The 27050-nt window shown below is 43.4% G+C and overlaps 1 protein-coding gene across 3 annotated transcripts; it reads left to right on the forward strand.

Moving 5' to 3' along the window:
* Nucleotides 1-85: 85 nt before the first annotated feature.
* Nucleotides 86-14834, forward strand: LOC120910443 (protein ALP1-like). Of its 3 annotated transcripts, none has more exons than XM_040322202.1 (3): nt 86-262; nt 5832-6224; nt 13938-14834. In XM_040322202.1, the coding sequence occupies exons 2-3, from the start codon at nt 5890-5892 to the stop codon at nt 14812-14814; spliced, it is 1212 nt and encodes a 403-aa protein (XP_040178136.1). In that variant the 5' UTR covers nt 86-262; nt 5832-5889; the 3' UTR covers nt 14815-14834. The 3 variants fall into 3 exon arrangements, with proteins under 3 accessions (XP_040178136.1, XP_040178134.1, XP_040178139.1); XM_040322200.1 differs by having other exon boundaries at nt 86-246; XM_040322205.1 differs by lacking the exon at nt 86-262 and adding an exon at nt 5653-5673.
* Nucleotides 14835-27050: the final 12216 nt, after the last annotated feature.

Below are 27050 nucleotides of genomic sequence, written 5' to 3' on the forward strand. Positions count from 1 at the left end.
TCTGCATATACCCACAATGCATCGCGCTCCGGTGTATTGTCACATTCTGCAGCCTATCGTGGAATGCTGCGGAAGTCACGTGGCGGCCAACTGCGCATGCGCGATGCGTTCCAACCGCAAGTGCGAAGCCCACCTCCGTGTGGGAGAGTGGGCGGGGCCGTAGGGTATGGCCCGCCCCTCTGCCTGCTCGGTGTGCATACAGAGGCTCAGACTTGTGTCAGTAGGAGGAGCGATATTACCGGGAAGGTGAAGTATATAGAAAGTATGAGCTCTGCTGCTGGGAATGCACGGGAGGTCTGAAAAGATATATTGCTCAATATGGAACGGGGCCTAAGCTGGGGCTTTTTTTATTACGATAACAATGATATCTACCAGTACTAGTGGTGAATGTATTTTATATATATACAGTGTAAATATATATATTACCTCTGTATTCTGGTGCACTGTATAATAAGGCTCAGTTCACACTGGTGTGATGCTAAAATGCGTGCGCTTTATAAAAACTTGTTCTGTCAGCGAGCTGAAGTGGCATTCGCTCCATTCACACCTGAGCGTAGTGGAATCGCAGCAAAACACGGGACAAGTTTGCGATGCCATGATCTCGTCGTAGTCCCCTCTCACACTTGTGCGACTTGTCCTGCAAAATGGGACTGCAAAGTTGCATGACAAGTCGTTCCCCATGATTTCCAATGAGTACCATTCATATCTGTGCGACTTCAAAGTAGTTCCTGCACTTTGATGCCACTTGAGGTCCATAGACACAGACATTGCTTCAAGTCACGCGACTTTCAGGTCTCACAAGTGTGAAAGGAGCCTTAGGGCTCATTCACACCAGAAACCGCATTTTTGACTGCATGTTTACATGCATTCGAAATGCGCTTGAAAACGCTTTGTGCTGCGTTTACAGTGCATTTTTCTATATGTTTTTGGGCTTGGCTCAACCAATTCGGCCCGGAAGGTTTACCCCTAGGGTTGCCACCTATCTGGGTTTCACCTGGACAGTCTGGGTTTCAGACCTTTGCCTTAAAGAGGAAGTAAACCCTTGTTATTTTTTTTTTAAATACCCTGCAAGATAAAGTCATAATGAGCTAGTAAAACACATTGCCGTGTTTAAGACGGCTATTGTTAGTGCGCTGTAGACAACGGTCCTGTCATTCGGCGAATATCTCCTAAACCGTGTAGGTTTAGGAGATATTGCTAACACCTACAGGTAAGCCTTAATCTAGGCTTACCTGTAGGTGTAACTTGCAAAAGTGGGTTTACAGCCACTTTAACCACTTGAGACCTGCGCTATTGACAAAAGACGTCAACAGCGCGGCTCTCAGGTGCCACGTCTTTGGACGTCTTTTTAAAAGCATTACCCGCGCACGCCTCTGGGGGGCGCGCAGCGGGTAAACACTGTCCCGGCACATCGCTGGGGAGCCGATGCGTGTACCTGGCGGCCGCGATGTCCGCCGGGTACACGCGATCGGCGGTGACACAGCAGGTAACAGCAGGGACGTGGAGCTCTGTGTGTAAACACAGAGCTCCACGTGCTGTCAGAGGAGAGGAGACCGATCTGTGTCCCTTGTACATAGGGACACAGCATCGGTCACCTCCCCCAGTCACCCCACACAGTTAGAACACACCCAGGCTACACATTTAACCCCTTCCTCACCCCCTAGTGTTAACCCCTTCCCTGCCAGTCACATTTATACAGTAATTAGTGCAATTTTATAGCACTGATCGCTGTCTAAATGTGAATGGTCCCAAATTTGTGTCGAAAGTGTCCGATACGTCTGCCGCAATATCGCAGTCCCAATAAAAATCGCAGATCGCCGCCATTACTAGTAAAAAAAAAAAATAATAAAAAAAAAAATCTAATCATAATCAAAATCATAATTCTGTTCCCCATTTTGTAGACCGCTATAACTTTTGCGCAAACCAGTCGCTGATTGCGTTTTTTTTTTTTTTTACAAAAATACGTCGAAAAATACGTATCGGCCTTAACTGAGAAAAAAAATAGTTTTTTTGAAAAAAAATGGGATATTTATTATAGCAACAAGTAAAAAAAATATATTTTTTTTAAATTGTCGCTCTTTTTTTGTTTATAGCGCAAAAAATAAAAACCGCAGAGGTGATCAAATACCACCAAAATAAAGCTCTATTTGTGGGGAAAAAAGGACGTCAATTTTGTTTGGGAGCCACGTCGCACGACCGCGCAAATGTCAGTTAAAGAGACGCAGTGCCGGAAGCTGAAATTTCACCTGGGAACGAAGGGGGTTTATGTGCCCAGTAAGCAAGTGGTTAAAGTGGTTGTAAACCTTCGTGTTTTTTCACCTTAATGCTTCCTATGCATTAAGGTGAAAAAACACCTTGCAGTCACCACCCCTCCCCCCCCCGTGCCCCCGTTTTACTTACCTGAGCCCCGAATCTCCGTGGGCGTGATCCCGCGTTGCTTTCCCCCAGGTCTTGTCGGCTCTTCATTGGATGATTAATAGCAGTGCAGCCATTGGCTATGGACACCGATTGTATGGCACGGGAGCATGCCTGCTAGGTAACCCCCTCGGAAGACAGCTTCCCAGAGGGGGCTAGCTCTTGCGGGAAGGAGCCGCTGTGGGACCCCAGAAGACGAGGATCGGGGCCACTCTGTGCAAAACGAACTGCACAGTGAAGGTAAGTATGATATGTTTGTTTTAAAAAATAATAATAATAGCAGAACCTTTACAACCCCTTTAAACCCAGACACAGTATTTATAATGGACTGTGGCTCACCAAGTAACACAACCTCATAGTGCATAGGGCTGTGCATGGGCCCCATCCCCATACACGGACAAGATAGGAGAAAGGGCTTGATCTGCTTCACCTTCTCCCACTCCTACCCCTTTGTCTGCTCACCCATACTCCAATCCTTGGTGTTCTGTACCTTAGAAAAGGGATGTGAGGGTTGGAAATTTGAAGCTCAGGAATCAGCAGATACATCATGGATGAAAGGTGTCATACCTGAGCCTCTATCCTCGGGTGAGTGAGCTCACTATCCACTGTCTGTGACTGAAGTCTCCCCCCTCTCTCCTGCCTCCGAGTTAGTGAGTACACAAAGGTAAGTGGGAATCAGATGTAAGGGGTGCCCTGTGGACTTTCATGTAAGGGGGGCTTTGGGAACCCTAATTTAAGGGGGAATGCTGGAAACTGATGTAAATGGGAGGTTTGGTGAGCAGAAACCTTTTTCTATTAGAGTTCTCCTTTAGGCTGGATTCATTTTGAAGATTTGCTCTACCGAACGTGTTCCAAAGGAAATCATGGTAAATGAACTGTAGTGCAAATCTGCAAAATGCATAGGTGCGAATCCAGTGTTCCCCCTTAAAACATTTTTTTTGCTGTGCACTACTAAAGTGTTCGGGTTTGGCTTTAAGAAAGGGTGGCAACCCTATTTACCACCCTTACTGACCAGGCCATTTTTTGCGATACGGCACTGCATTATTTTAACCGACAATTGCGTTATGCGACACTGTTCCCAAATAAAATGTATGTCCTTTTTTTTCCCCCACAAGCTTGCTTTTGGTGGTATTTGATCACCTCTGCGGTTTTTATTTTTAGTGCTATAAACAAAAAAAGACTGACCATATTTGAAAAAATATATATTTTTTACTTTCTGATATAAAACAGGTTATGGGGATAATTTCCCATATAATTAGAAAGTCAGGTTCACAGCTGGTGGCAAATTCTGTTGATCTAGCATACCAAGCAAGCGGGTGCAGGAATTGATGAGAATGATGACCAGGGTTCGACAAAATTCGGGCGCCCGGTCGCAATTGCGACTAGAATTCGCGACCTGGCACCCGGTGAAGCTTAGGCCAGCAGAATGGCGCAAAGCCGCGGCCTCTATTACCGTCTGACGCGGCCCGACGCAATCGCGCGGCGGGGGAGGTGGGGGCGCACGGAGACACAGGCTACCCCATCCTGTGTCTCTGTGCGCCCCGCCGCGCGATCGCGGTGGGCCCGCGCTAGCCGGTAATTTAGGCCGCGTCTTTGCGGCCTTCTGTAGGCCTAAGCTTTCTTCTGTGATCTGGCACCATCTTCTGGTGGCCGTTGGCATGACAAGTAAACCAGCAATTCTAATGTGTTTTTCACTGTGTTTTCACTGCCATCCCCTTCCCTCTAATTAGAGCCCCCAAACATTATATATATTTTTTATTCTAACGCCCTAGAGAATAAAATGGCGGTCATTGCAATACTTTCTGTCACACCTTATTTGCGCAGCGGTCTTGCAAGCGCATTTTTGGGGGAAAAAATACACATTTTTTAATTAAAAATTAAGACAACAGTAAAGTAAGCACATTTTTTTTTATATTGTGAAATATAATGTTACGCCGAGTAAATTGATACCCAACATGTCACGCTTAAAAATTGTGTCCACTCGTGGAATGGCGACAAACTTTTACTCTTTAAAATCTCCATAGGCGACGTTTAAAAAAATTATACAGGTTGCATGTTTTGAGTTACAGAGGGGGTCTAGGGCTAGAATTATTGTTCTCGCTCTACCAATTGCGGCGATACCTCACATGTGTGGTTTGAATACCGTTTACATATGCGGGCGCTACTCACGTATGCGTTCGCTTCTGCGCGCAAGCTCGGCGGGACGGGGCGCGTTTTCTGGCTCCTTACTTTTTTAGCTGGCTCCTAGATTCCAAGCAAATTTGTCAAACCCTGATGATGACCATATACAAAACACTGTTTCAATTAGGGGTGCAACGGATCGTCATTGATCCGTGATCCGAACCGAAAAAGATTGATCCGAACCGCACACACGTGATCCGAGGATTGTTTTCTAAAAAAAAAAAATAATTATAATTTGCGCATGTTCAGTCCACACGCAGCGTGGTAATGGCGAACGGAGGGGCTTGAATGCCCCGCGTCATTTAAATCCCCTGTATGGGAGCATTTTGGCTTCCCTGTCTAATATTATGATGAAGGAAAGAGGTTAGTGGATAAAACCGTGACGGTGTGTAGGCACTGTGGCACAAGAATGCCATATGACAGTGGGAACACATCAAGTATTGTCACTAGGGGTGCAACTGATCCGTACAGATCAGCACCTTCGGGTCGGGACACACGGCGATCCACGGGCCTCCCGGTCCATAGGAAAGGCTGCGGCTTCGGCCTAGCTATCGAAGCGGCGGCCATCGAGGTCCACCCGGCGCGGGGGATGCAGGCTGCTCCTCGGAAGTTTGTGGGCACTTGAGCTCAATATGTCATTGACTCCTAACAGCCCAGCGATGAGCTCCATGCTGCACCTTGAGGAATCCACACGGGGAGTCGCTGCCGCCGCCGTGACACCTAGGGTTGCCACCTCACCCCTTTAAAACAGAACACATATGAATTACACAGGTTCTGTGGCTGATTTAATGCAGGTAAGGCACCAAATGAGTCTAATTACCACCTTAATTAGCCACAGAACCTGTGTAATTCATATGTGTTCTGTTTTAAAGGGATGAGGTGGCAACCCTAGTGACACCACTTTCCTACATGTCGGATTTCCAAACACTGTATTTAAGCACATAAGCTCCGTTTTGTGTTGAGAAGAACTGTGAAATCAAAAACTCTGGTGGGTGTAACAAGATTTGTCTTTTTTTTTTTTTGCTGATCCGAAAATGATCCGATCCGTGACTCCTGATCCGAGGATCCATCCGATCCGTGAGTTTTTTGATCCGTTGCACCCCTAGTTTCAATAGTTGTCATTGAAATAATAAATTAGTATTTTAGATTAGTTCAGACTGGAAATCCGAAAAGCAGTGTGTGGGTTTGCCCTAATAACTGATCTATTGCAAAATTGTTTTTCTTATATAACCCAGGAGACCCCATTCTGCCACAAGTTTACACAAACTGCTCTCCTTCACTCTGCGTTGACAAATGAAAAATCTTACAATGGATTTTTACGAAGATATGAGCAAGATGGTTACAATGATGCTCTTACTAAGGAGAAGAAAGAAAGCCTTGGATCAGAAGAGAAAACGCCAGCGTCGCTTCTGGGTTCATCCACTAATCTCTCAGAGGCTTTCCATAGGACATTTCTCCATTTTGTTCAGAGATCTTCGAAACGATCCAGAGAAGTTTTTTAGCTACACCCGGATGTCTGTTGATACCTTTGATGCTCTTTTGGAGGTACTGCGTCCTAGGTTAATGAGGATGACCACAAATATGAGAAAGAGCATAACCCCTGAAGAACGTCTCATTGTAACCCTAAGGTATGTGCTCTATATTTGGAGAACAATATTATTTCTACCCGTGTACCCTTTCTATTATATGAAGGATCTATCTTGTGTGTGTGCAGGACAACCTTTCGTTTTGTACAGAAAACCCTGAGGAGAATTTACTAAGATTATGGCAGCCAGAATCGGAGGCAGCTGTGCAGTCAGCTTTTAGCGCTTATTTTCAAAGCTTAAAGTGGTTGTAAAGCCTAAATTTGTGTCAATGAATGCAGCAGTGGGTCTCGGGTGCGAGCACATCTAGGCGGTTTGGAGGGTTGGAGCAGGCAGTGTAATTTCATAATTTCTCTTAGCGCCGTGCAGGAAGCATACTTACTGCACTACTGTGGCATGGCTGGCTCCAGCATTTTTTACCATGAATCCAGGTGGTGGAGAAGCTTATCCCAGACAATGGACAGCATCATATATGTTCTTTGCTCAAGCCTCCAAAGTGGCTTCTGGGCCGAAAATGTATGTGCCATATCCTTGGTTGTGTGGGGTCTCTGATAGCACTAGGGTGTCATGGGGGTAGGCACTGTGACCCATTTTCTCTCCTTATAATTTTTCTCTCCTGTGCTTATGTTCTGATTCTGCCTATACTGGTCAGTGGTGTCACTGGAAAAAAAAATGTTATGCAGACATAATAGAACTGATAGAACTCTACAAAAGTGAGGAAAATCTCCTCTCAAGACAGCTGTCATCAAAGCAAATGTTCCCATCGAGAGCAGCACACAGAGCAGCTATACCTGCCCCTCAACTCTGCTGCCAATTCACAGAAGCCTTTGTATTTTGTGACTGTTCACATAATATGAAGGCTTCTGTGATTGGGCAGGAACAGTTGCAGTGACTCTACTGTTGAAGATGCAGAGACCAGAAAGTCCAGCACCAGGCTCCCGACACTACAGCGATCGCTGTTTTCTGGGAGTGTTGTAAACCTGTCAGATGTAAATAATAGAGATACAGTGCATCCGGAAATTATTCACAGCGCTTCACTTTTTCCACATTTTGACGCCCTATTCCAAAATGGATTAAATTCATTATTTTTTCTAAATTCTACAAACAATACCCCATAATGACAACGTGAAAGAAGTTTGTTTGAAATCTTTGCAAATTTATTGAAAATAACCCCCAAAAAATCACATGTAAATACTGTAAACATTCACAGCCTTTGCTCAATACTTTGTTGAAGCACCTTTGGCACCAATGACAGCCTCAAGTCTGTTTTGAATATGATGCTACAAGCTTGGCACGCCTGTTTTTGGCCACTTTCTCCCATTCGTCTTTGCAGGACTTCCATCAGGTTGGATGGGGAGCATTGGTGCACAGCCATTTTCAAATCTCTTCAGCGATGTTCAATCAGGCTCAAGTCTGGGCTCTGGCTGGACCACTCAGGGGCATTCACAAAATTGTTCTGTAGCCACTCCTTTGTTATCTTGGCTGTATGCCTAGGGTTGTTGTCCTGTTAGAAGAATAACTTTTGCCCTAGTCTGAGGTCCAGAGCACTCTGGTGCAGGTTTTTATCAAGGATGGCTCTGTACATTGCTGCATTGATCTTTACCTCGATCCTGGCTAGTCTCCCAGTTCCTTCCTCTGAAAAACATCCCCACAGCATGATGCTGCCACCACCATGCTTCACTGTACGGATGGTATTGACCAGATGATGAGCAGTGCCTGGTTTCCTCAAGACATGACGCTGGCCATTCAGGCCAAAGAGTTCTATCATTGTTTCATCAGATCAGAGAATTTTGTTTTTCATGGTCTGTGAGTCCTTCAGGTGCCTTTTGGCAAAATCCAGATGGGCTGTCACGTGCCTTTTACTGAGGATTGACTTCCCATCAGGCCACTCTACCATACAGGCCTGATTGGTGGAGTGCTGCAGAGATGGTTCTGCTTCTGGAAGGTTCTCCTCTCTCCACAGAGAAACGCTGGAGCCCTGTCAGAGTGACCATCGAGTTCTTGGTCACCTCCCTGACTAAGGCCCTTCTCTCCCGATCACTCTGTTTTGCTGGGTGGTCCACTCTAGGAAGAGTCTTGGTGGTTCCAAACTTCTTCCTTTCACGGATCATGGGGACCTTCAATGCTGCAGACATTTTTCTGTACCCTTCTCCAGATCTGTCTCAATGCAACTTGTCTCGGAGGTCTACAGACAATTCCTTGGACTTCATGGCTTGGTTTGTGTTCTAACATGCACTGTTAACTGTGGGACCTTATATTGACAAGTGTGTGCCTTTCAAAATCATGTCCAATCAACTGAATTTACTAAAGGTGGACTCCAATCAAGTTGTAGAAACATCTCAGGCCGGGTTCACACTGGTACGACATGACAGTTGTACTACTTTGGATCCCAATTTGCTCTGCGACTTGAAGTCCGACATGCGTCCGACTTCAATGAACAGGGATCCGACTTCGATCCCCGACAATACCAGGCACAGTGTAATGTATAAATCTTTAGGGGGAACTCAACTCAAAATGTAAAAAAAAACGGCATTGGGTTCCCCCTCCAAGAGCATACCAGGCCATTCGGTCTGGTATGTATTTTAAGGGGAACCCCCTACGCCGAAATAACTGCGTGGGGGTCCCCCCAAAGTCCATACCAGACTCTTATCTGAGCATGCAGCCCAGCAAGTCAGGAAAGGGGGTGGGGACGAACAAGCGCCCCCCCTCTTTCTGTACTGTACCAGGCCACATGCCCTCAACATGCGAGGTGGGTGCTTTGGGGCAGATGGGCCCCAATGCCGCCTGGTACGGTTCGGGGGGGTGCTCACTCATTTTTCTGACCTGCTGGGCTGCGTGCTTGGATAAGGGCCTGGTATGCTCTTGGAGAGGGAACCCAGGCCGTGTATATATATTTTTTTTTAAATGTAGCGTGGAGTTCCCCTTCAAGATCATCAGAGCACAAGTCACATTGCAAAAGTCGGATCATGCAAGATGGCGATCCGACTTTGATCCGATTTCAGTGATATTCAATGGGCTGAAGTAGGATCAAAGTTGGACCAAAGTAGTGCAGGGAGCATTTTCAAAGTAGGTTAAGACGTCTCCTATAGGGAAACCTTGATTTTCACATGTCATGCGACATGAGCGTTTGTCCTACCAGTGTGAACCAGGCCTCAAGGATGAACAGTGGAAACAGGATGCACCTGAGCTCAATTTTAAGTGTCATGGCAAAGGCTGGGTTCACACTACTACACTACTTTCATCCTACTTTGCTCTGCTACACTGGTCCTACATTTATCCTACATTGGTCCTACATCCATCCTACTTTCATGAACAGGATACTACTTTGGTCCGACTTCAATGATATTCAATGGGCCTGAAGTAGGATCAATGTAGGACCAAATGTAGTACAGGGAGCATTTTCAAAGTCGGACCGACTTGTGTAGGACGCTACAAGATGCTCTCATAGGGAAACATTGAACATAGAGCAAAGTAGGATGAAAGTAGTGTAGTAGTGTGAACCCAGCCAAAGGCAGTGAATGATTATGTACATGTGATTTTTTATTTTTAATAAATTTGCAAAGATTTCAAACAAACTTCTTTCACGTTGTCATTATAGGGTATTGTTTGTAGAATTTTTAGAAAAATTATGAATTTTAATCCATTTTGGAATAAGGCTGTAACATAACAAAATGTGGAAAAGGGGAAGTGCTGTGAATACTTTCTGGATGCACTGTAAGTGCAGGAGGTGTCATGAACCTTGTGGGACTTAATTCATATGCCACGTACACACAATGATTTTTCAGCATGTCCAAAAAACAGTTTTTCCAACTTCATCATTAAAAACTAGGGTTGTCCCGATACCACTTTTTTAGGACCGAGTACAAGTACCGATACTTTTTGTACTCGCCGATACAGAATACCGATACTTTTTTTTAAATGCAGCCACGTGTCCCCAAATGCAGCCTTGTGTCCCCAAATGCAGCCTTGTCCCTTTAATTCAGCCATGTCCCTAATGCAGCCTTGTCCCTAATGCAGCCTTGTGTCCCTAAATTCAGCCATGTCCCTAATGCAGCCTTATGTCCCTAATGCAGCCATGTGTCCCTAAATTCAGCCATGACCCTAATGCAGCCCTGTGTCCCTAAATTCAGCCATGTCCCTAATGCAGCCTTGTGTCCCTAAATTCAGCCATGTCCCTAATGCAGCCTTGTGTCCCTAAATTCAGCCATGTCCCTAATACAGCCTTGTGTCCCTAAATTCAGCCATGTCCCTAATGCAGCCTTGTGTCCCTAAATTCAGCCATGTCCCTAATACAGCCTTGTGTCCCTAAATTCAGCCATGTCCCTAATGCAGCCTTGTGTCCCTAAATTCAGCCATGTCCCTAATGCAGCCTTGTGTCCCCTAAGACAAAGCCAAGTCAAACCCCCCCCCCCCCTCCCCCCGCCGCTGCCGACATCTAGTTACTGTGCGCTGGGGTTACACAACAGCTGTCATTTGAATAGCTGTGTGTTTCCCCGCTGTGCCGTCATGTATAGCCCCACCCCCTTGCCCAGAAACTTTAATAGACAGGTCACCCGTCGTATCAAAGTGCCCGGGCAAGGGGGAGGGGCTATACATGACGGCGCGGCGGGGAAACACACAGCTATTCAAATGCAAATGACAGCTGTTGTGTTCTCCCAGCGCATAGTAACTAGATGTCGGCAGCGGCGGGGGGGGATTGACTTTGCTTTGTCTAAGGCGGCAGCAGCTCTCCTCTCCCCCATACGAGGACTGCTCTGCTCCGCTCTCCGCCCCCTCTCCACCCGCACTCGGGGGGAAAAAAAAAAAGTATTCTATCTGGCATCGGGAGTATTTGCGCGAGTACAAGTACTAGCGCAAATACTCGGTATCAGTCCCGATACTACTATCGGTATCGGGACAACCCTATTAAAAACGACGTTGCCCACACACCATTTAAAAAAAAAATTATGAAAAAAGCGCGGTTACGTACAACACGTACGACAGCACTCTAAAGGGGAAGTTCTATTCGCCTTTGGGCAGCTTTAGCTGATTCCGTGTAAGTAAAAGACGATTTGCGCTTTTCTGTCTGTTACAGCATGATGAATGTGCTTACTCCATTATGAACGGTAGTTTTACCTGAACGAGCGCTCTCATCTCATAACTTGCTTCTGAGCATGCGCGGGTTTAAAACGTCGTTTTAGCCCACACACGATCATTTTTTACTACCCGAAAAACAAAATTTTTTCAGAAGCCGAAAAACGCCCACACACGATCATTTTAAATGACGTTTTTAAAAACGTCGTTTTTTTTTCATGCCGAAAAATCATCGTGTGTACGCGGCATAAGTCCTTCACTTTTTACGAAGAAGCTGAAGTCCTGGATTTAAGCTTTAAAGTGGAGAGAAAATATAGATTCCTCAGAAATCAAGGCTTTTAGTAATTAAGCTTACATTTGATGAGAAAAAAACACAGGGCCAGATCCACAGCCCGGCAGCGCAACGTAACTTTTTAGATTTAAGTTACACTGCCGCAAATTTCCTAAGTTATGTACCGATCCACAAAACACTTACCTGGAAATTTGCGGCGGTGTAACTCAAATCCGTCCGGCGCAAGGCGGGCCAATTCAAATGGGGCGAGTCCCATTTAAATTAGGCGCGCTCCCGCGCCGGACGTACTGCGCATGCTCCCGACGTGCATTGCGCGACGTGACGTCATTTTTTGAACGCCGCGGCACGTAGCGTATTTCCGTATTGCCGTGCGGCTTACGCAAACAACGTAAAATTAAAAAATTTGACGCGTGAAGGACGGCCATACTTTACACAGCAGAACGCCTGCTGTGTAAAAGTAGGGCTGCCTCACAAAAGTGTAACTAAGCGACGGGAAACTAACGTAGCGGCGACGTAGCGAACGCGAAAAAGCTTTGAGGATCGACGTAACTCCTCATTTGCATACCCGACGCTGTATTACGACGCAAACTCCCCCCAGCGGCGGCCGCGGTACTGCATCCTAAGATTCGGCAGTGTAAAACAATTACACCTGCCTGATCTTAGGAATATCTATGCGTAACTGATTCTGTGAATCAGTCGCATAGATAGAAACAGGGATATGACGGCGTATCAGTAGATACGCCGGCGTATCCCTTTTGTGGATCTGGCCCACACTTTTCACATTTGTGCAATATTTTTTGTGATTTGGAAATTTCTTGAGGAAATGATCATGAAGCAAAATAATTCATGCAGTTAAAAAAATTATGAATCTTAAGCCCGATATACATGTATTGAAGCACTTGACAAATTTGTTTTGACTCTAGGAGCCAACTAAAAAAGTTAGAAAACATTTTTTTTAACTAACAAATCTTATGGGTGGATCCTTTAACCCTTTCACAGCCAGAGCTGATTTTGCAGATGTTTCCAAAATCACATAAAACCCCCAAACATTATATATTTTCTGAAAGCAGACACCTTAGGCCCCGTACACACGGTCGGTTTGGCCCGATGAGAATGAACCAAAGTTCATTTTCATCAGACCAAACCGACCGTGTGTATAGGCCAGGGTTTGACAAATTTGCTTGGAACCTAGGAGCCAGCTAAAAAAGTTAGGAGCCAGAAAACGCACCCCGTCCCGACGAGCTTGCGCGCAGAAGCTAACACATACGTGAGCAGCGCCCGCATATGTAAACGGTGTTCAAACCACACATGTGAGGTATCCCGCGATTGGTAGAGCGAGAGCAATAATTCTAGCCCTAGAGCTCCTCTGTAACTCAAAACATGCAACCTGTAGATTTTTTTAAACGTTGCCTATGAAGATTTTAAAGGGTAAAAGTTTGTCGGCATTTCACGAGTGGACGCAATTTTGAAGCGTGACATGTTGGGTATGAATTTAGTCAGCGTAAAATTATCTTTCATAATATTAAAAAAAATGGGGATAACTTTACTGTTGTCTTATTTTTTAATTAAAAAAAGTGTAATTTTTCCCCAAAAAAGTGTGCTTGTAAGACCGCTGCGCAAATACGGCGTGACAAAAAGTATTGCAACGATTGCCATTTTATTCTCTAGGGTGTTAGGATAAAAAATATATATAATGTTTGGGGGTTTTAATTAGAGGGAAGAAGATGGCAGTGAAAATAGTGAAAAATTACATTAGAATTGCTGTTTAACTTGTAATGCTTAACTTGTAATACCAACGGCCACCACCAGATGGCACCAGCTCACACAAGGAAGAGCTGGGGACTTCACAAAAAAATAAATAAAAACATTTTTTTTTTTTTTGCCCACCTTCCAAGCCAAGTCGCCAGGACGCTATTTCTAGTCGCCATGGCGACCTGGCAACCGGGATTTGTCGAGCCCTGCTTTAATGGTCTTACAGATTTTGTTGTAGTGTCTGCTAAGTATTGTGTGTTTCTCTGCCCACATTATTTATTGTGTTTGTACTTCCTTCAAAGTTAGTGGACTGCAGTGTAGGTAAAAGAAGTGATGTCTGCTGTCCTTTCAGTTAATATTGTTTTTACAAATTTTATAAAGGGCATCGTAATTTCCTTTGAGATATAAGTCAGCTGTTAAAAATAATAAAATGCAGTATAGAATGTATGTGTAATCCATATGTACTGCACTGGCAATTTTCTTCCTTTTTTTTATGATAAATGATGGCAAGATTCACAAAACGGAGATAAAAGTGAAAATCACTGCATTCATTTTATAATCTTCTCACTGTACACTACTAATGTAGATTATAATGTCTCACAGACTGAAATTCATATGTTTTGTTTTCATTTCAAAATTAGATATCTTGCCACTGGGGAGTCGTTTGCGTCCCTTCGTGTTCTTTTCCTGATGGGCACTACAACAATAGGGAAGATTTTAAAAGAAACATGCCTAGCCATCTGGGAAGAGCTACAGAGTTCCATGATGCCTGAGCCTACACAACAGAAGTGGTTGGAGAATGCAGACCTTTTCTGGCAGCTTTCACAATTTCCAAATTGTATTGGGGCATTAGATGGGAAACAGATTCGGATTCTAATGCCCCCAATGTCAGAGTCACGGACACATAATTACAAAAGACATTCTTCAATAGTGCTAAGTGCCATAGCTGACAGTTCCTACAATTTTCTAGCCATAGATGTCTTTGGGAGTTCTACTGACACCAAGTCCTTCCGCTCTTCTCCTATGGGACGAAAACTGTCAGAGGGAAAATTTAACATTCCACCAAGGCAACCTCTGCCGGGAAAGACTGAGCCAGCTGTCCCATTTGTGATGGTTGCCAGTGAAGGGTTCGGACTTTCTGAAAATCTTCTTTGTCCTTACGCCCATAGAGGGCTCACTAAGAAAAAAAAAGTTTTTGGTTACAGATTAGGCAAAGCAAGACGTATGGTGGAGTGCGCCTTCAATATTCTATCAAATAAATGGCGAGTTTTAAACAGCACAATGCAACTAAATGTGGACACAGCAGCCACTGTCGTACGAGCTTGTTGTATCCTTCACAATTATGTTCACCAAAAAGAAGGACATACTGATGATGAAATTGTGAAAGATAGCCTCCTACCAGTGGACTTTAAGCCTGTGCGTGCTCCTTTGTATGTGCATAGAATCCGGGACCTGTTCTCTGACTACTTTATGAGCACAGTCGGAGAGGTTTCAGGACCAAACTCCATTGAAAAGTGAAATTATATTTTTCCAAAGAACATTTTGTCTGTTTATTTTGTAGCAGATGTGACTGCATACTTGTGCCATTTTTTAACAATGAGTGCAAACTGTGGGCCAGATCCACAAAAACCCGCCGTAACTTAACTTTTGACATTTAAGTTACACCACCGCAAAATCTCTACCTAAGTGCCCGATCCACAAAGCACTTACCTAGAAATTTTGAGCGGTGTAACTTAAATCCGTCCGGCGCAAGGCGTTCCTAATCTAATGGGGCGAGTCCCATTTAAATTGGGCGCGCTCCCGCGCCGGACGTACTGCGCATGCTCCCGACGCGATTTTCCCGACGTGCATTGCACGAAATTATGTTACGCCGAGTTTTGTGAATCGCGCCGGGTAAAAAAAGTTGCGTCGGGAAAAAAAAGAGATTAAAACATTTTTTGACAGCATCGCGGGAAAGAACTGTTTACTTTTACATGGTGTACTAACTTTACACTATGTAAAAGCAGCCCTAATTTTGCGTTTGCAAACTAACAACTTACGGAGACTTCATGAAGGGAAACCGCTTCGTGGATCTCCGTAAGTGCTAATTTGCATACCCGACGCGGCATTTCGACGAGAAATGCCCCCAGCGGCGGCCGAGGTACTGCATCCTAATGCCGCGTACACCCCATCACTTTATGTGATGAAAAAAAACGACATTTTCTGTGAAGTAAAAAATGACGTTTTTGAAACTTCAATTTTCAAAGACGAAGTTGCCTACACACCATCGTTTTTCTCACAATGTTCTAGCAAAGCGAGGTTACGTTCTCACCACTTTTTCCATTGAAGCTTGCTTCATAAGTAGCTTCTGGGCATGCGCGGGTGAAAAAACGTCGTTTTAAACAACGTTTTTTACTACACACGGTCAATTTCTGTGAAGTAAAAGTTGACGTTTTGAAAAACGACACATAAAATTGAAGCATGCTTCAATTTTTTTTGGTCGTTTTTTAGAAGACATAAAACAACGTTTTCCCCCACACACGGTCAATTAAAGTGACGTTTTTAAAAACGTCATTTTTTTTCATCACATAAAGTGATGGTGTGTACGCGGCATAAGATCCGACAGTGTAAGTCCCTTACACATGTCGGATCTTCTGCCTATCTATGAGAAACTAATTCTGTGGATCAGTTCCATAGATAGAAACAGGGATACAACGGCGTATCAGTAGATACGCCGGCGTATCCCTTTTGTGGATCTGGCCCTGTATGTTTAACATATGCATTGGGCAAAATCCTGAAGCACTTGGCAGAATAAAACTTTCGATAACAGTAATGCGCTATAAAAAAACAACAATAATAAGAAAAGGTGTAACAAATAAAGGTAATCAATAAACATATATTGCTGAAAGTTCATATATAGTATCTGTGACTGATTTAAAAAAAATCAATACATCAACGGTGATAGTCACTATTATTAATTATTCAAAAATGTTTTACACCACTTTATTTTCACGAGATTGCACAGATTGATATTTACTTTATATTGTATACAAGTATCCCTGATTAACCGGCTCACGCAGATACACTGTGGCAGAATGGCTCCCCTGGGCAAAATCCCCAGGGAACGTCCTTCTCTTATACGGCCACCAAATGGTGAGCGTGCACCGGCTGCACGGCGGGAAACCCGATGCAGAAAATCTGAAACACAGAAATTGTGATGTGAACCAGCCCTAATTTTAAGTGTATTTCATGTGATCATCTGACGAGTGTTGTTTTTTTTTTTTAATACTGTATAGAACAGTGCTCACATGTCGCTAAAGTGTGACCTTGGCAGGCTGTTCAATGTAGCATTATGGTTTAAATTCAGACTGTGTGATGACACTGAATCCAGAGGGTGTGTTAGTAACAGTGGGGTAGATTCAAGAAGCAATTGCGCCTGTGTAACCATAGGTTACACAGCGCAATTGCTTACTTGCCCCGGCGTAACGAGTGCTCCTGATTCAGGAACCTCGTTACGCCGACTGCAGCCTAAGATCTGCGCGGCATAAGGCTCTTATGCCCGCATATCTTAGGCTGCATTCTTGCGGTGGCCGCTAGGTGGCGTTTCCGTTGTGCTCAATGTATAGTATGCAAATTGCATACTAACACCGATTCACAACGTTGCGCGAGCCCTGCGTACGCAATTTACGTTGTTTACGTACGGCGGTTTTCGCGCAAGGCTGCCCCTGCTTTTAACAGGGGCAGCCCATGTTACGTATACCCGTCGTTCCCGCGTCGCGAAATTCGAATTTTACGTAGTTTGCGTAAGTGAATCGTGAATGGCGCTGGACGCCATTCACGTTCACTTTGAAGCAAATGACGTCCTTGCGACGTCATTTGCCGCAATGCACGTCGGGAAAGTTTCCCGACGGAGCATGCACTCTACGATCGGCACGGGAACGCGCCTAATTTAAATGATTCCCGCCCCCTATGGGATCATTTAAATTGCGTGCTCTTGCGCCGGGCATTTTGCCGCAATTTACAGAGCTTCTGCTCCGTGAATCAAGGGCAGCGGAGCAAATTTGCGGGGGTGCAGGGCAAAAACGTTGCCCTGCGCCTCCGTAAATAATGCGCAATTCTACCTGAATCCGGGCCACTCTCAACAGTTTAAGTTGTATGATGCTTAGCATAATTTATACTGTGAGCAGGGAGTGGACCAACGCAAAAGGATGACTGAAAGGAGCAGCGCTGGTGTGTGGAGAAGCGAAGTACTACATTTAATATACAGAAGAATTTAAAAAAATCAAACACTTGGGTTGGGTTCTCTGTATATGCTAAAAAAAAAAACTTTTTAGAAACTAGATCCCCCCCCACCTCCCCTTCCTCTACCACAGATAGCACTTTCAGGTATGGGAAAGCATGTAGCCTCCTTTTATGATGCAGTACTCAAGCCTAGTAGCCAATCACTAGGCCTGGACAATGTTACATGATGTAGGAGGTGTTATTACTATACGAAACGTTTTTGTTTTGGTGGTGGCTGAGATGCAGGAAGGAGAGGGTGGGAAGTTAAAAGAAAGGTGAATATGGAAGTGGCTTTACAAGGTTGAGGAAAGTGAAAAAATAGCGATGTGTCCGCAAGGTTATTTTATTGGTATTGCTATCTTAAAGTATTGATGTTGATGAAAATAATCTGTTCTTTGGCAGATGGACCTCAGAGGATTCCTACGGTCTCCTTAAATTGTGTATTGTAACAACAATTAAAATTGAAGCACCAAGAGGTTAAGTTACAATTTTATTCTAATAAAAGTCAGAGGGACAATCCTAAAAGGTATGCAGCGCATTTCAGGAGACCAAAAACACCCCCTTCATCAGGATTCCTCCAGTGTGATCACGAGCGCAGGCCTTGTCAGCAGCGGGTTTGGGTGCCTGTGCTTGTAATCCAACTGGAAGAACCCTGATGAAGGGGGCATTTTTGAACCCCTGAAATGCTTATCGACTTGTCCCCCTGACTTTTATTGGAGTAAAGCTGTACCTGGACTTCTTAGTAGTAGTGTGGTTCTTAGTAGGAGTGTGGTGCTGCAGTTTCTATTTTTGTAACTTTACAAAGGCACTGTCACTTTGTCCTGGATCTATCCTCACATTCCAGTGGCATGTGATGACATTTCGACAAAGACCAGTCAATGGCAGGCCTGGACCGCAGCGATGGATCACTGGTCTTCACTCCTCAAAGAGGTGCTATTGTGGGCTGCAATATAATGGATTTTTTCGAGTTTTGCCCAGGGGTGGGCTTAGGTAATACAACTAGGTCTTGACCCTGCCTGCAAAACGGCACACAGATGAGCTTTCATCTCTCACTGTTCCATCTTTTATCAGCATGGTGCTTGAAGGCACATGAGCACTGAAGCACAACCAACTGCCACCTTTTTGTTGCACCTCCGTTTTCCAGTCTAAGCTTGTTAATACATTATATTACAAGGCGCTGATACCAAGTTGAAATCAGACTGCTTGCATTTGAAAAAATAAAAAGCATATTTTAAAGCATTACTAAATACTAAGGTGCGTTCATCTATATGTCTTTTATTTGCCTGGCATCAGCTTTAAAAAAAAAAAAATACAGATCTAAGATTTGCTCACAGTTTAAGCTGTGATATTGCATAAGCTGACAGTGTGGGTATTAAAGGAATAAGTCCTATAATCTGAGAATATTTTGCAAGAAATCTTCCATTTAAAGCACCGCAAAACTTCATGTTACCACACATTTTGGTGAAGTGCATGATTACCACATCACGCGTGGGCTGAATGTGCCCAAAGCGAGGGGAAATCTCTGTAGCTGAGCCACGCACGGATGGCTGTAAAAACACGACAGGGGTATTAATCTTTCCTAATTTTTTCCAAAATTAAAAAAAGTGGTGACAGGACATACACTTTAAACTTTGGAAATTAAAGATCTGTGCTTCTTTTTTCTTTAAATTTTTCTTAATTTATATAGTCTAGAATAGATAAGACCTGTAGGGTCAACATAAATAAAAGGGTAAGACATAGAAAAGATAAAAAAAACGTATTATATAACAATGAGCAGGCGGAGCTGACGGCGTCAGACATGTCCTGCTGAGGCTCCGTTCTTCTTAGGTCTTCACAGCTTCAACAGACACCTGAATGACAGGGTAAATAATAAAAAACTACCATAATCTTCCCTAACGCCCTGGGAACATATTAATATGGTTTTTGGAGTGACCCATAGGAAAGCAAAAACGCATAAGGAAAAACCGCTGTGATGGTGGGATGTGCTACGTGAAAGGTTGCTGGTTTACGCCATATTTTGGAGAGAAAGACACATTAATTGCACAGCTGTGTCTTGGGCTTTTTAGTTCTGACCTGACATGGCTCAGAGCTCCACCCCACAGACAGGAAGTCTGTTTCTGGGAGTCAGGTGGAACCCCCATCTCTCTGAGAGGAGTCAGAGACGCTGCATGGGTGCAGCTAGAGTATGTATGTCTGCAGGAGGCAGATGTCATTGGTGATTGAGCAGCAAGGCACTGGCCAGCCGTAAGCGAGGAGTGAGCTTATCTCTAGGAAACTCTGTTTGTTCTGAGGAACAGAACTTAGGCCTAGGCTAAAGGCCTGAAACAGCCGGATGGCAAGAATGAAAGCCAGGAGGCTAAAGTGTTGAGTATGCAAGATACAATAATGGTGGAACCCCCTGCAAAGGCTACTGATGTATTTGTGAACCTTTTGTGCTTTTAAATAAAAGTGGGCTACCAGCCCCTTAAAAATTCAGTTCTGGACTGGTGTACTCACCAAAAACGCATCTACCGCTGGAGTCTGATCACCCGAATCTTACACCGCTTAGAGGCTCTGTTGTAATGGCGCTGTCTAATTCACCTCACACAGCAAGGGGCAAGCACGACAGTCCACACCAGAGAGAAAGCCTTGCATTACTGTGTGGAGTTACAGACAGAAGAACAGGAAGTGAGGATTTCTCAGAAGAAATAAGGACATTTAAAAGCAAAATCGAAGGATGAGGTAAGTGAAGGAGGACTGCACTAAGGTAAAGGAAGCTATTTAGGGGAATTTTTTTTTACCTATACAACCCCTTTAAGGAAGGAGGAATTGGAAATAAATAAAGGGATATGTGAACTTATACTCTTATACTTAACCATATACTTAAGGTTTGACCGTCAGATTATTTTTTTTACCTTTACAACCCCTTTAATCCCTTTCCCCTTTACTTACCCTTACTCCCCCTCCCCATTTAGCTCCCTAAACCCCCCTCCCTTCCCTTCCTACTCCTTCCCTACCCCCCCCCCCACCCTTTTTCCCCCCCTTCTCCCTCCCAATTTGAAAACTACAAAACTAAACTATACTCCAAATGCTCCATCTACTTAATTGAAACATTGCAACGAATACTCTATCTCTCACTAATCTGACTCCAAAAGTATACCCTACCTTTCCCACCTCTGATAACCCTAGGGCAATTAACCTAATACTTCTGAAAAGTATACGATACAACACACATTACTGAACTAAAATAGTAGTACTTAATTTATTTAATTATTTTAGTCATTAAATAGAGAATAATACATTTTTTGCTCTCATAAGTTTATATCAAACTTAGACAACCTTTTTGGTAATATAGTTAAATTGTTATATTTTTAGATTTTTGCCGCAAGGAACCTGGGAAGCGGTCATTGCATCCCCCTATTTTTCTGTCTTGGGACTTTCCTCCACTTCACTTGTGGTGAGGGAGGGCTCCTCAGACAGACTTTGTGCCTCCAGGTCTGCTAGACATGCACACCTGGTACACCAACATTACATTTTTTATCACATATTTAAATTACTACAAGCGGACTATATATATACATTTCCTATTTCCTTCTTCTTTCATATTCTGTTTCTATTTTATTCTTTCTCTCTGTTCTTCTCCGGGGTAAATCTGATGGTACAAGCTATACCTGATATGTTTAATTATAACCTACTTAGGATTTATATATGGCTCCTTTAAATGTACTTACATTGAATGTACAAGGTCTAAACATTCCCCAAAAGCGAACAAAAGTGTTCAGGTCGTTGTCTTCACCTAAAGCTCACATAGTGTGTCTCCAAGAGACACACTTTACTGATTCTTCAACACCTAAATACTTTGGTTCAAGTTATCCCCAGGTTTTTACTGCCTCAGCCAAATCCAAACACTGAGGTGTATTAATAGCTTCCCATCGATCCACACCCTTTTCCCCCCTAGCAGAAATCAAGGATCCAGAAGGCCGTTACCTTATACTCACGGGTCATCTATGTGACATCCCAATTATGTAGTCTCTTACTACGCTCCAAATAAGAGACCGACATAATTTCTCTTACATTTACTTCAAGTAATAGACACTCACAAACAAGGTACACTCTTGATATGTGGAGATTCAAACCAAACACTATACCCTTACCCTGATAAATCCCCAACTCCAGCTACGACTAATTCTCAATCCAAATCTTTCCAAAGACTCCTCCAACAATATTATCTATTAAACCGTATACTTGGACTGACCATTGTGCTATTATATCTACTTTTACCTCACTAATCCCCCCAAAAATTACCCCACCTGGCATATTAATGACTCATTGTTGTCTCACCCGTCAAATTCCGCTAAATTAGAAAACGCTATAAAAGAATACATTGGCAACAATAAATCTCCAGACACATCTCCAATAACATTATGAGAAGCACACAAACCTGTACTTAGAGGTTATTGTATACGCCGAGCATCATATATTTAAAAAGAGAAGCAAAAATGACAGCGAGAACTAGAAAATTAGTTCAATAAATGCCATAGTATTTTTTAATCTAACCCTACTCCAACCACAAAGTCACAACTAGATAAAGCTAGTTTCAAACTTGGCCTCTTCTTATCAGCATCAGTAGACAAAACACTTCGTAAATCTAAACAATTTTAAAGCAAATAAACCAGGTACCCTCCTTGCCTGAGCACTCAAAAAACAAAATAACCGTTCTAAACCAATTAGGGCCCTTTCACACGTACGGACCGTATGTCTGCATTTTCATCCATCCGTTTGCGGATGAATACATGGGTCCCTATGTGATTACAGGTGTCAGCCGATGAACATCCGCTGACACCCGTAATTTGTCCGCCTCCGCAAAGATCCGCATTTGCGGACGGAAGAAATCCTATTTTTCTTTCATCTGCCGGATCGGACGAAAACGGACATACGGTCCGTGTTCGTCCGATCCCCCATAGGGGAGAGCGGAGGAAACACAAGGGAGGTCCCTGCACAGTATGCGGGGACCGCCCTGTCAGCTGCCAGCTCAGCGGGGATTTTACGGAGGATCCCCGCTGAGCTTTGCGGACACACGGAGCGGATCATTACTGATCCGCTCCGTGTGAAAGGGCCCTTAGACTAAAAATCTCTCAAGTAATCCTGTAAAAATCTTACACACCTTCCATAAACATCTCACCTTTCTCTATAAAAAAAAGGATATTTTGACCAATCCAATGCAGAATCATTTTTCTCACAATTAAAGGGTTTGTAAAGGATTTTTTTTTTAATATTAATAGCTTCCTTTACCTTAATGCAGTGCTGTTTTAATGTCCTCATTGTTTGTTTTTGCTCTCAAGTTGCTGTAATTCTTCTCTGATCTCCACACTTCCTGGTTGTCTGTTTCCTGATAACCACAGTACTGGGAGCTTTCTCTCTGTGGTCACTAACTTCAAGGAGGTGTGATTATTGTGTGTCTAAAACCCCTCCGCACCAATCAGTTTCATTTTCCAAACCATCACTGCCCTGTATTGGCTCTGTGCTCTGTACATCACAGAAGCAGGAAACAACGTGCAAAAACGAAACTAGAAACTGAAGGTACATTATATGATTGATTTCTATCTATTTTTAATCATTTTTAAAAGGAATCAGTTAACTATTATGTCTCTATACCCTGTAAACAGTAATTTCAGCAAAAAAAATGTTTCTATTACAACTCCTTTAAGTCTCCCAACTCTATCTCAGACACAATACGACAGTCTTTAAAATAACATTACCTCTAGTGAAATTGTACTGGCAATCAAATCCCTAAAACCAAACAAACGTCCAGGACCTGACGGGTTCTCAGCCCTCTACTACAAAAAATTCTCCCATGTATTAACTCCCATGCTGACAGAAGCATTCAACTCCATTCTCAACAATCAATCTTTTAGATCAGAAACCCTATAATAACAATGATCCCTAAACCTCAGTCAGATGACTCAGCCTGTGCAAATTATAGGCCAATATCTTTATTAAATGTAGACATAAAACTACTAGCGAAGGTTATGGCATTTTGGCTAAATAATATAATTGGTTCCCTAATCAACAAAGATCAGGTAGGTTTCATCCCCTTGCGCCAAGCTTCAGATAATGTCAGTAGAACAGCCCTATTGATTCAAGCAGCTAAAACTAGACGAATACCTACATGCCTTGTATCACTAGACATCAAAAAAGCTTTTGACACGGTATCATGGTCATATTTACATTTCGCTCTACAAAAATTACGATTTGGCCCCCACATTCTGAGCTGGGTTTCATCATTATATAATAAACCCAAAGCTTATGCTAAATATGAAGGATATAAATCTGACATGTTTGATATCGATAGAGGTACACGCCAGGGATGTCCTCTCTCCCCACTCCTATTTGCCCTATTAATTGAACCACTTGCCCAATCCATTCATTCAGATCCCTCAATCAAAAGGTATAGAATTGGTAGGTCATCAACGTAAGCTTTGCTTATTTGCTGATGACATCATCATTTTTATGACTTCCCCACATGTTACTGCCCCTAATCTTATCAACAAATTAGACCAATTTGCCTGAATATCAGGTTTAAAAATTGTCACGGAAAGGTCCCCACATCCAGACCGAATGCTTCCGTCAGATACTGCTTCCCATAGTCTCGACATAGATACCAGATATTTTAGCTGCCTTGTAACACACAACGAGACGAGACTTGTATGTGTGCTAAGTATGGAATCTTTAATAGAACCAAAACACAATCTTTTATACAGTGAAGAGGAGGTGGCCAGAACAATAATTAACATGAGCTAATTTATCTAATCATTTAGCCAGACGAGGTGACTAGACACCCCGACTCTTCATTCATCTGCTGTACAATACACAATCTCTTAAGCGTAAACACAGGACATCTTCACACACACAATAGAGGCAATTAGCACAAAGAATAGAGAGATGGCTGGTGATGGGACATTAACATTTCAACAGTCTGTTACACAGAGAAATGAGTCACTCTGGTCCACATGGAATCACCTGTACTATGTCTCAAGACATCCTGGAATATGAACTATCAGTATCAGTAATGTCCCATCTGATATAATTTATGATATAATTTCTTAGTCACCCTATGGCCCTATTGGACATAAGGTGACCCTAGACATAGGAGAATCTGAGTCTGTCACAAAAATAAATTCACAAAAATCTACAGCTCTAAATATTTCTTTATCTCCAGATACATTTAGGCCCCATACACACGACCGAACATGTCTGCTGAAACTGGTCCGCGGACCAGTTTCAGCAGACATGTTCGGTCGTCTGTACAGCCGAGCGGACAGGATTCCAGCGTACATTTGCCCGCCGGGCCTTTTTCGAACGGGCAAATATTTCTAAACATGTTTAGAAACATGCCCGCTGGAATCCTGTCCGTCGGACATGTTCGGTCGTCTGTACAGACTTACCGTACATGTCCGAGCGGCCGCCATCCCTCACATGCGTCGAATGACTTTGACGCATGCGTGGAAGCATTGACCTTCCTGCGTTGCGCACGTCGCCGCGTCATCGTCACTGTCTGTCCGCGCGGATTGTCTCTAATTTCTGTCTGATGGTGTGTACAACCATCACACAGAAATCTCAGACCGGACATGTCCGCTGAAAACGGTCCGGCGGACCGGTTTCAGCGGACTGTCCGGTCGTGTGTACAAGGCCTAACAGCAACATTTACTTGGTCATCTACACACCTCGCTTACCTAGGTATTACTCTCACTCCTAATCTTACTGATATATTCTCTGCTAACTATCACCCACTATTAACCACTTAACCCCCGGACCATATTGCTGGTTAAAGACCAGAGCACTTTTTGCGCTTCGGCACTGCATCGCTTTAACTGACAATTGCGCGGTCGTGCGACGTGGCTCCCGAACAAAATTGGCATCCTTTTTTCCCCACAAATAGAGCTTTCTTTTGGTGGTATTTAATCACCTCTGCGGTTTTTAGTTTTTGCGCTATAAACAAAAATAGAGCGACAATTTAAAAAAAAAAATAATATTTTTAACTTTTTGCTATAATAAATATCCCCCAAAAATATATAAAAAAAATGTTTTCCTCAGTTTAGGACGATACGTATTCTTTTACATATTTTTCGTAAAAAAAAATCGCAATAAGCGTTTATTGATTGGTTTGCGCAAAAGTTATAGCGTTTACAAAATAGGGGGTATTTTTATGGCATTTTTATTAATATTTTTTTTACTAGTAATGGCGGCGATCAGCGATTTTTTTTCGGTACTGCGACGTTATGGCGGACACTTTTGACACATTTTTGGGACCATTGGCATTTTTATAGCGATCAGTGCTATAAAAATCCATTGGATTACTATAAAAATGCCACTGTCAGTGAAGGGGTTAACACTAGGGGGCGGGGAAGGGGTTAAGTATGTTCCCTGGGTGTGTTCTAACTGTAGGGGGGGTGGACTGACATGGGGAAATGACTGATCTTCTGTTCATACATTGTATGAACAGAAGATCAGCATTTCTCTCCCTGACAGGACCAGGAGCTGTGTGTTTACACACACAGCTCCCGGTCCTCGCTCTGTAACGAGCGATCGCGTGTGCCCGACGGCGAGCGCGCCCCTATTGGCTGCTGGGCGAGGGGATGTATAGCTACGTGCTCTCGCCCAGCAGAGCCGACCTGCCGCCGTATAACTGCGGTGGCTGGTCGGCAAGCAGTTAAAGAAAATCACCAATTATCGAAAAAAATGGTCTACTCTACCAATATCATGGGTAGGCAAAATAAATGTCATAAAAATGACTATACTTCCAAAAATATTATACCTTTTTTGTGTTTTTCCCATTCCAATACCCTCATACTTTTTGAGAAATCTTCAACGCAAAACACAAGCATTTATATGGAACTCTCTAAAATCCCACTTACCCTCACACACTCTATATCTCCCAAAATTGAAAGGTGGATTAGGCTTCCCTAATTTTACCACCTATTTCCATGCTGCACAAATAGCGAATATTCCCAAATATCATACAAAGCATGAAATCCCTCTTTGGGTAGCAATTGAAACAATTGATAGCAACCCAATATCCATACCTAATCTAATATGGTCTACCTCTTCTGATCATAAAATAATTGAAAATAAAATAACAAAACATACAATTTCCATTTGGGATAAATTTAAAATAACCAAAGGTTTGCAATCTCCACATACACCTTTAATATAATTTTTCAGAAACCCCAAATTTTACCCAGCCCACACATACCCTAATACTTAAAAAAAATGAACTTCTGCTGGCCTAACACAATTATCTGATTTTTTAACATTAACCTCATTCAAAACATTCCCTGAAATATGTGAACATCACAAACTCCCGGCTTCTGAATGTCAGGTGTGTTCTTACCGAGGCCGAGATGCCGAGAGCGGTTCACCCTTGCGACTTGACGCAATCCACCCCCCTGGAGGTGAGACAGGGAGAAGATGGCACAAAGAGGCACTGGCTACCAGCAGGAAGGGTAGATCTTGCT

Source organism: Rana temporaria, chromosome 1, assembly GCF_905171775.1.
Source record: "Rana temporaria chromosome 1, aRanTem1.1, whole genome shotgun sequence".
In the NCBI taxonomy this organism is placed as follows: domain Eukaryota; kingdom Metazoa; phylum Chordata; class Amphibia; order Anura; family Ranidae; genus Rana; species Rana temporaria.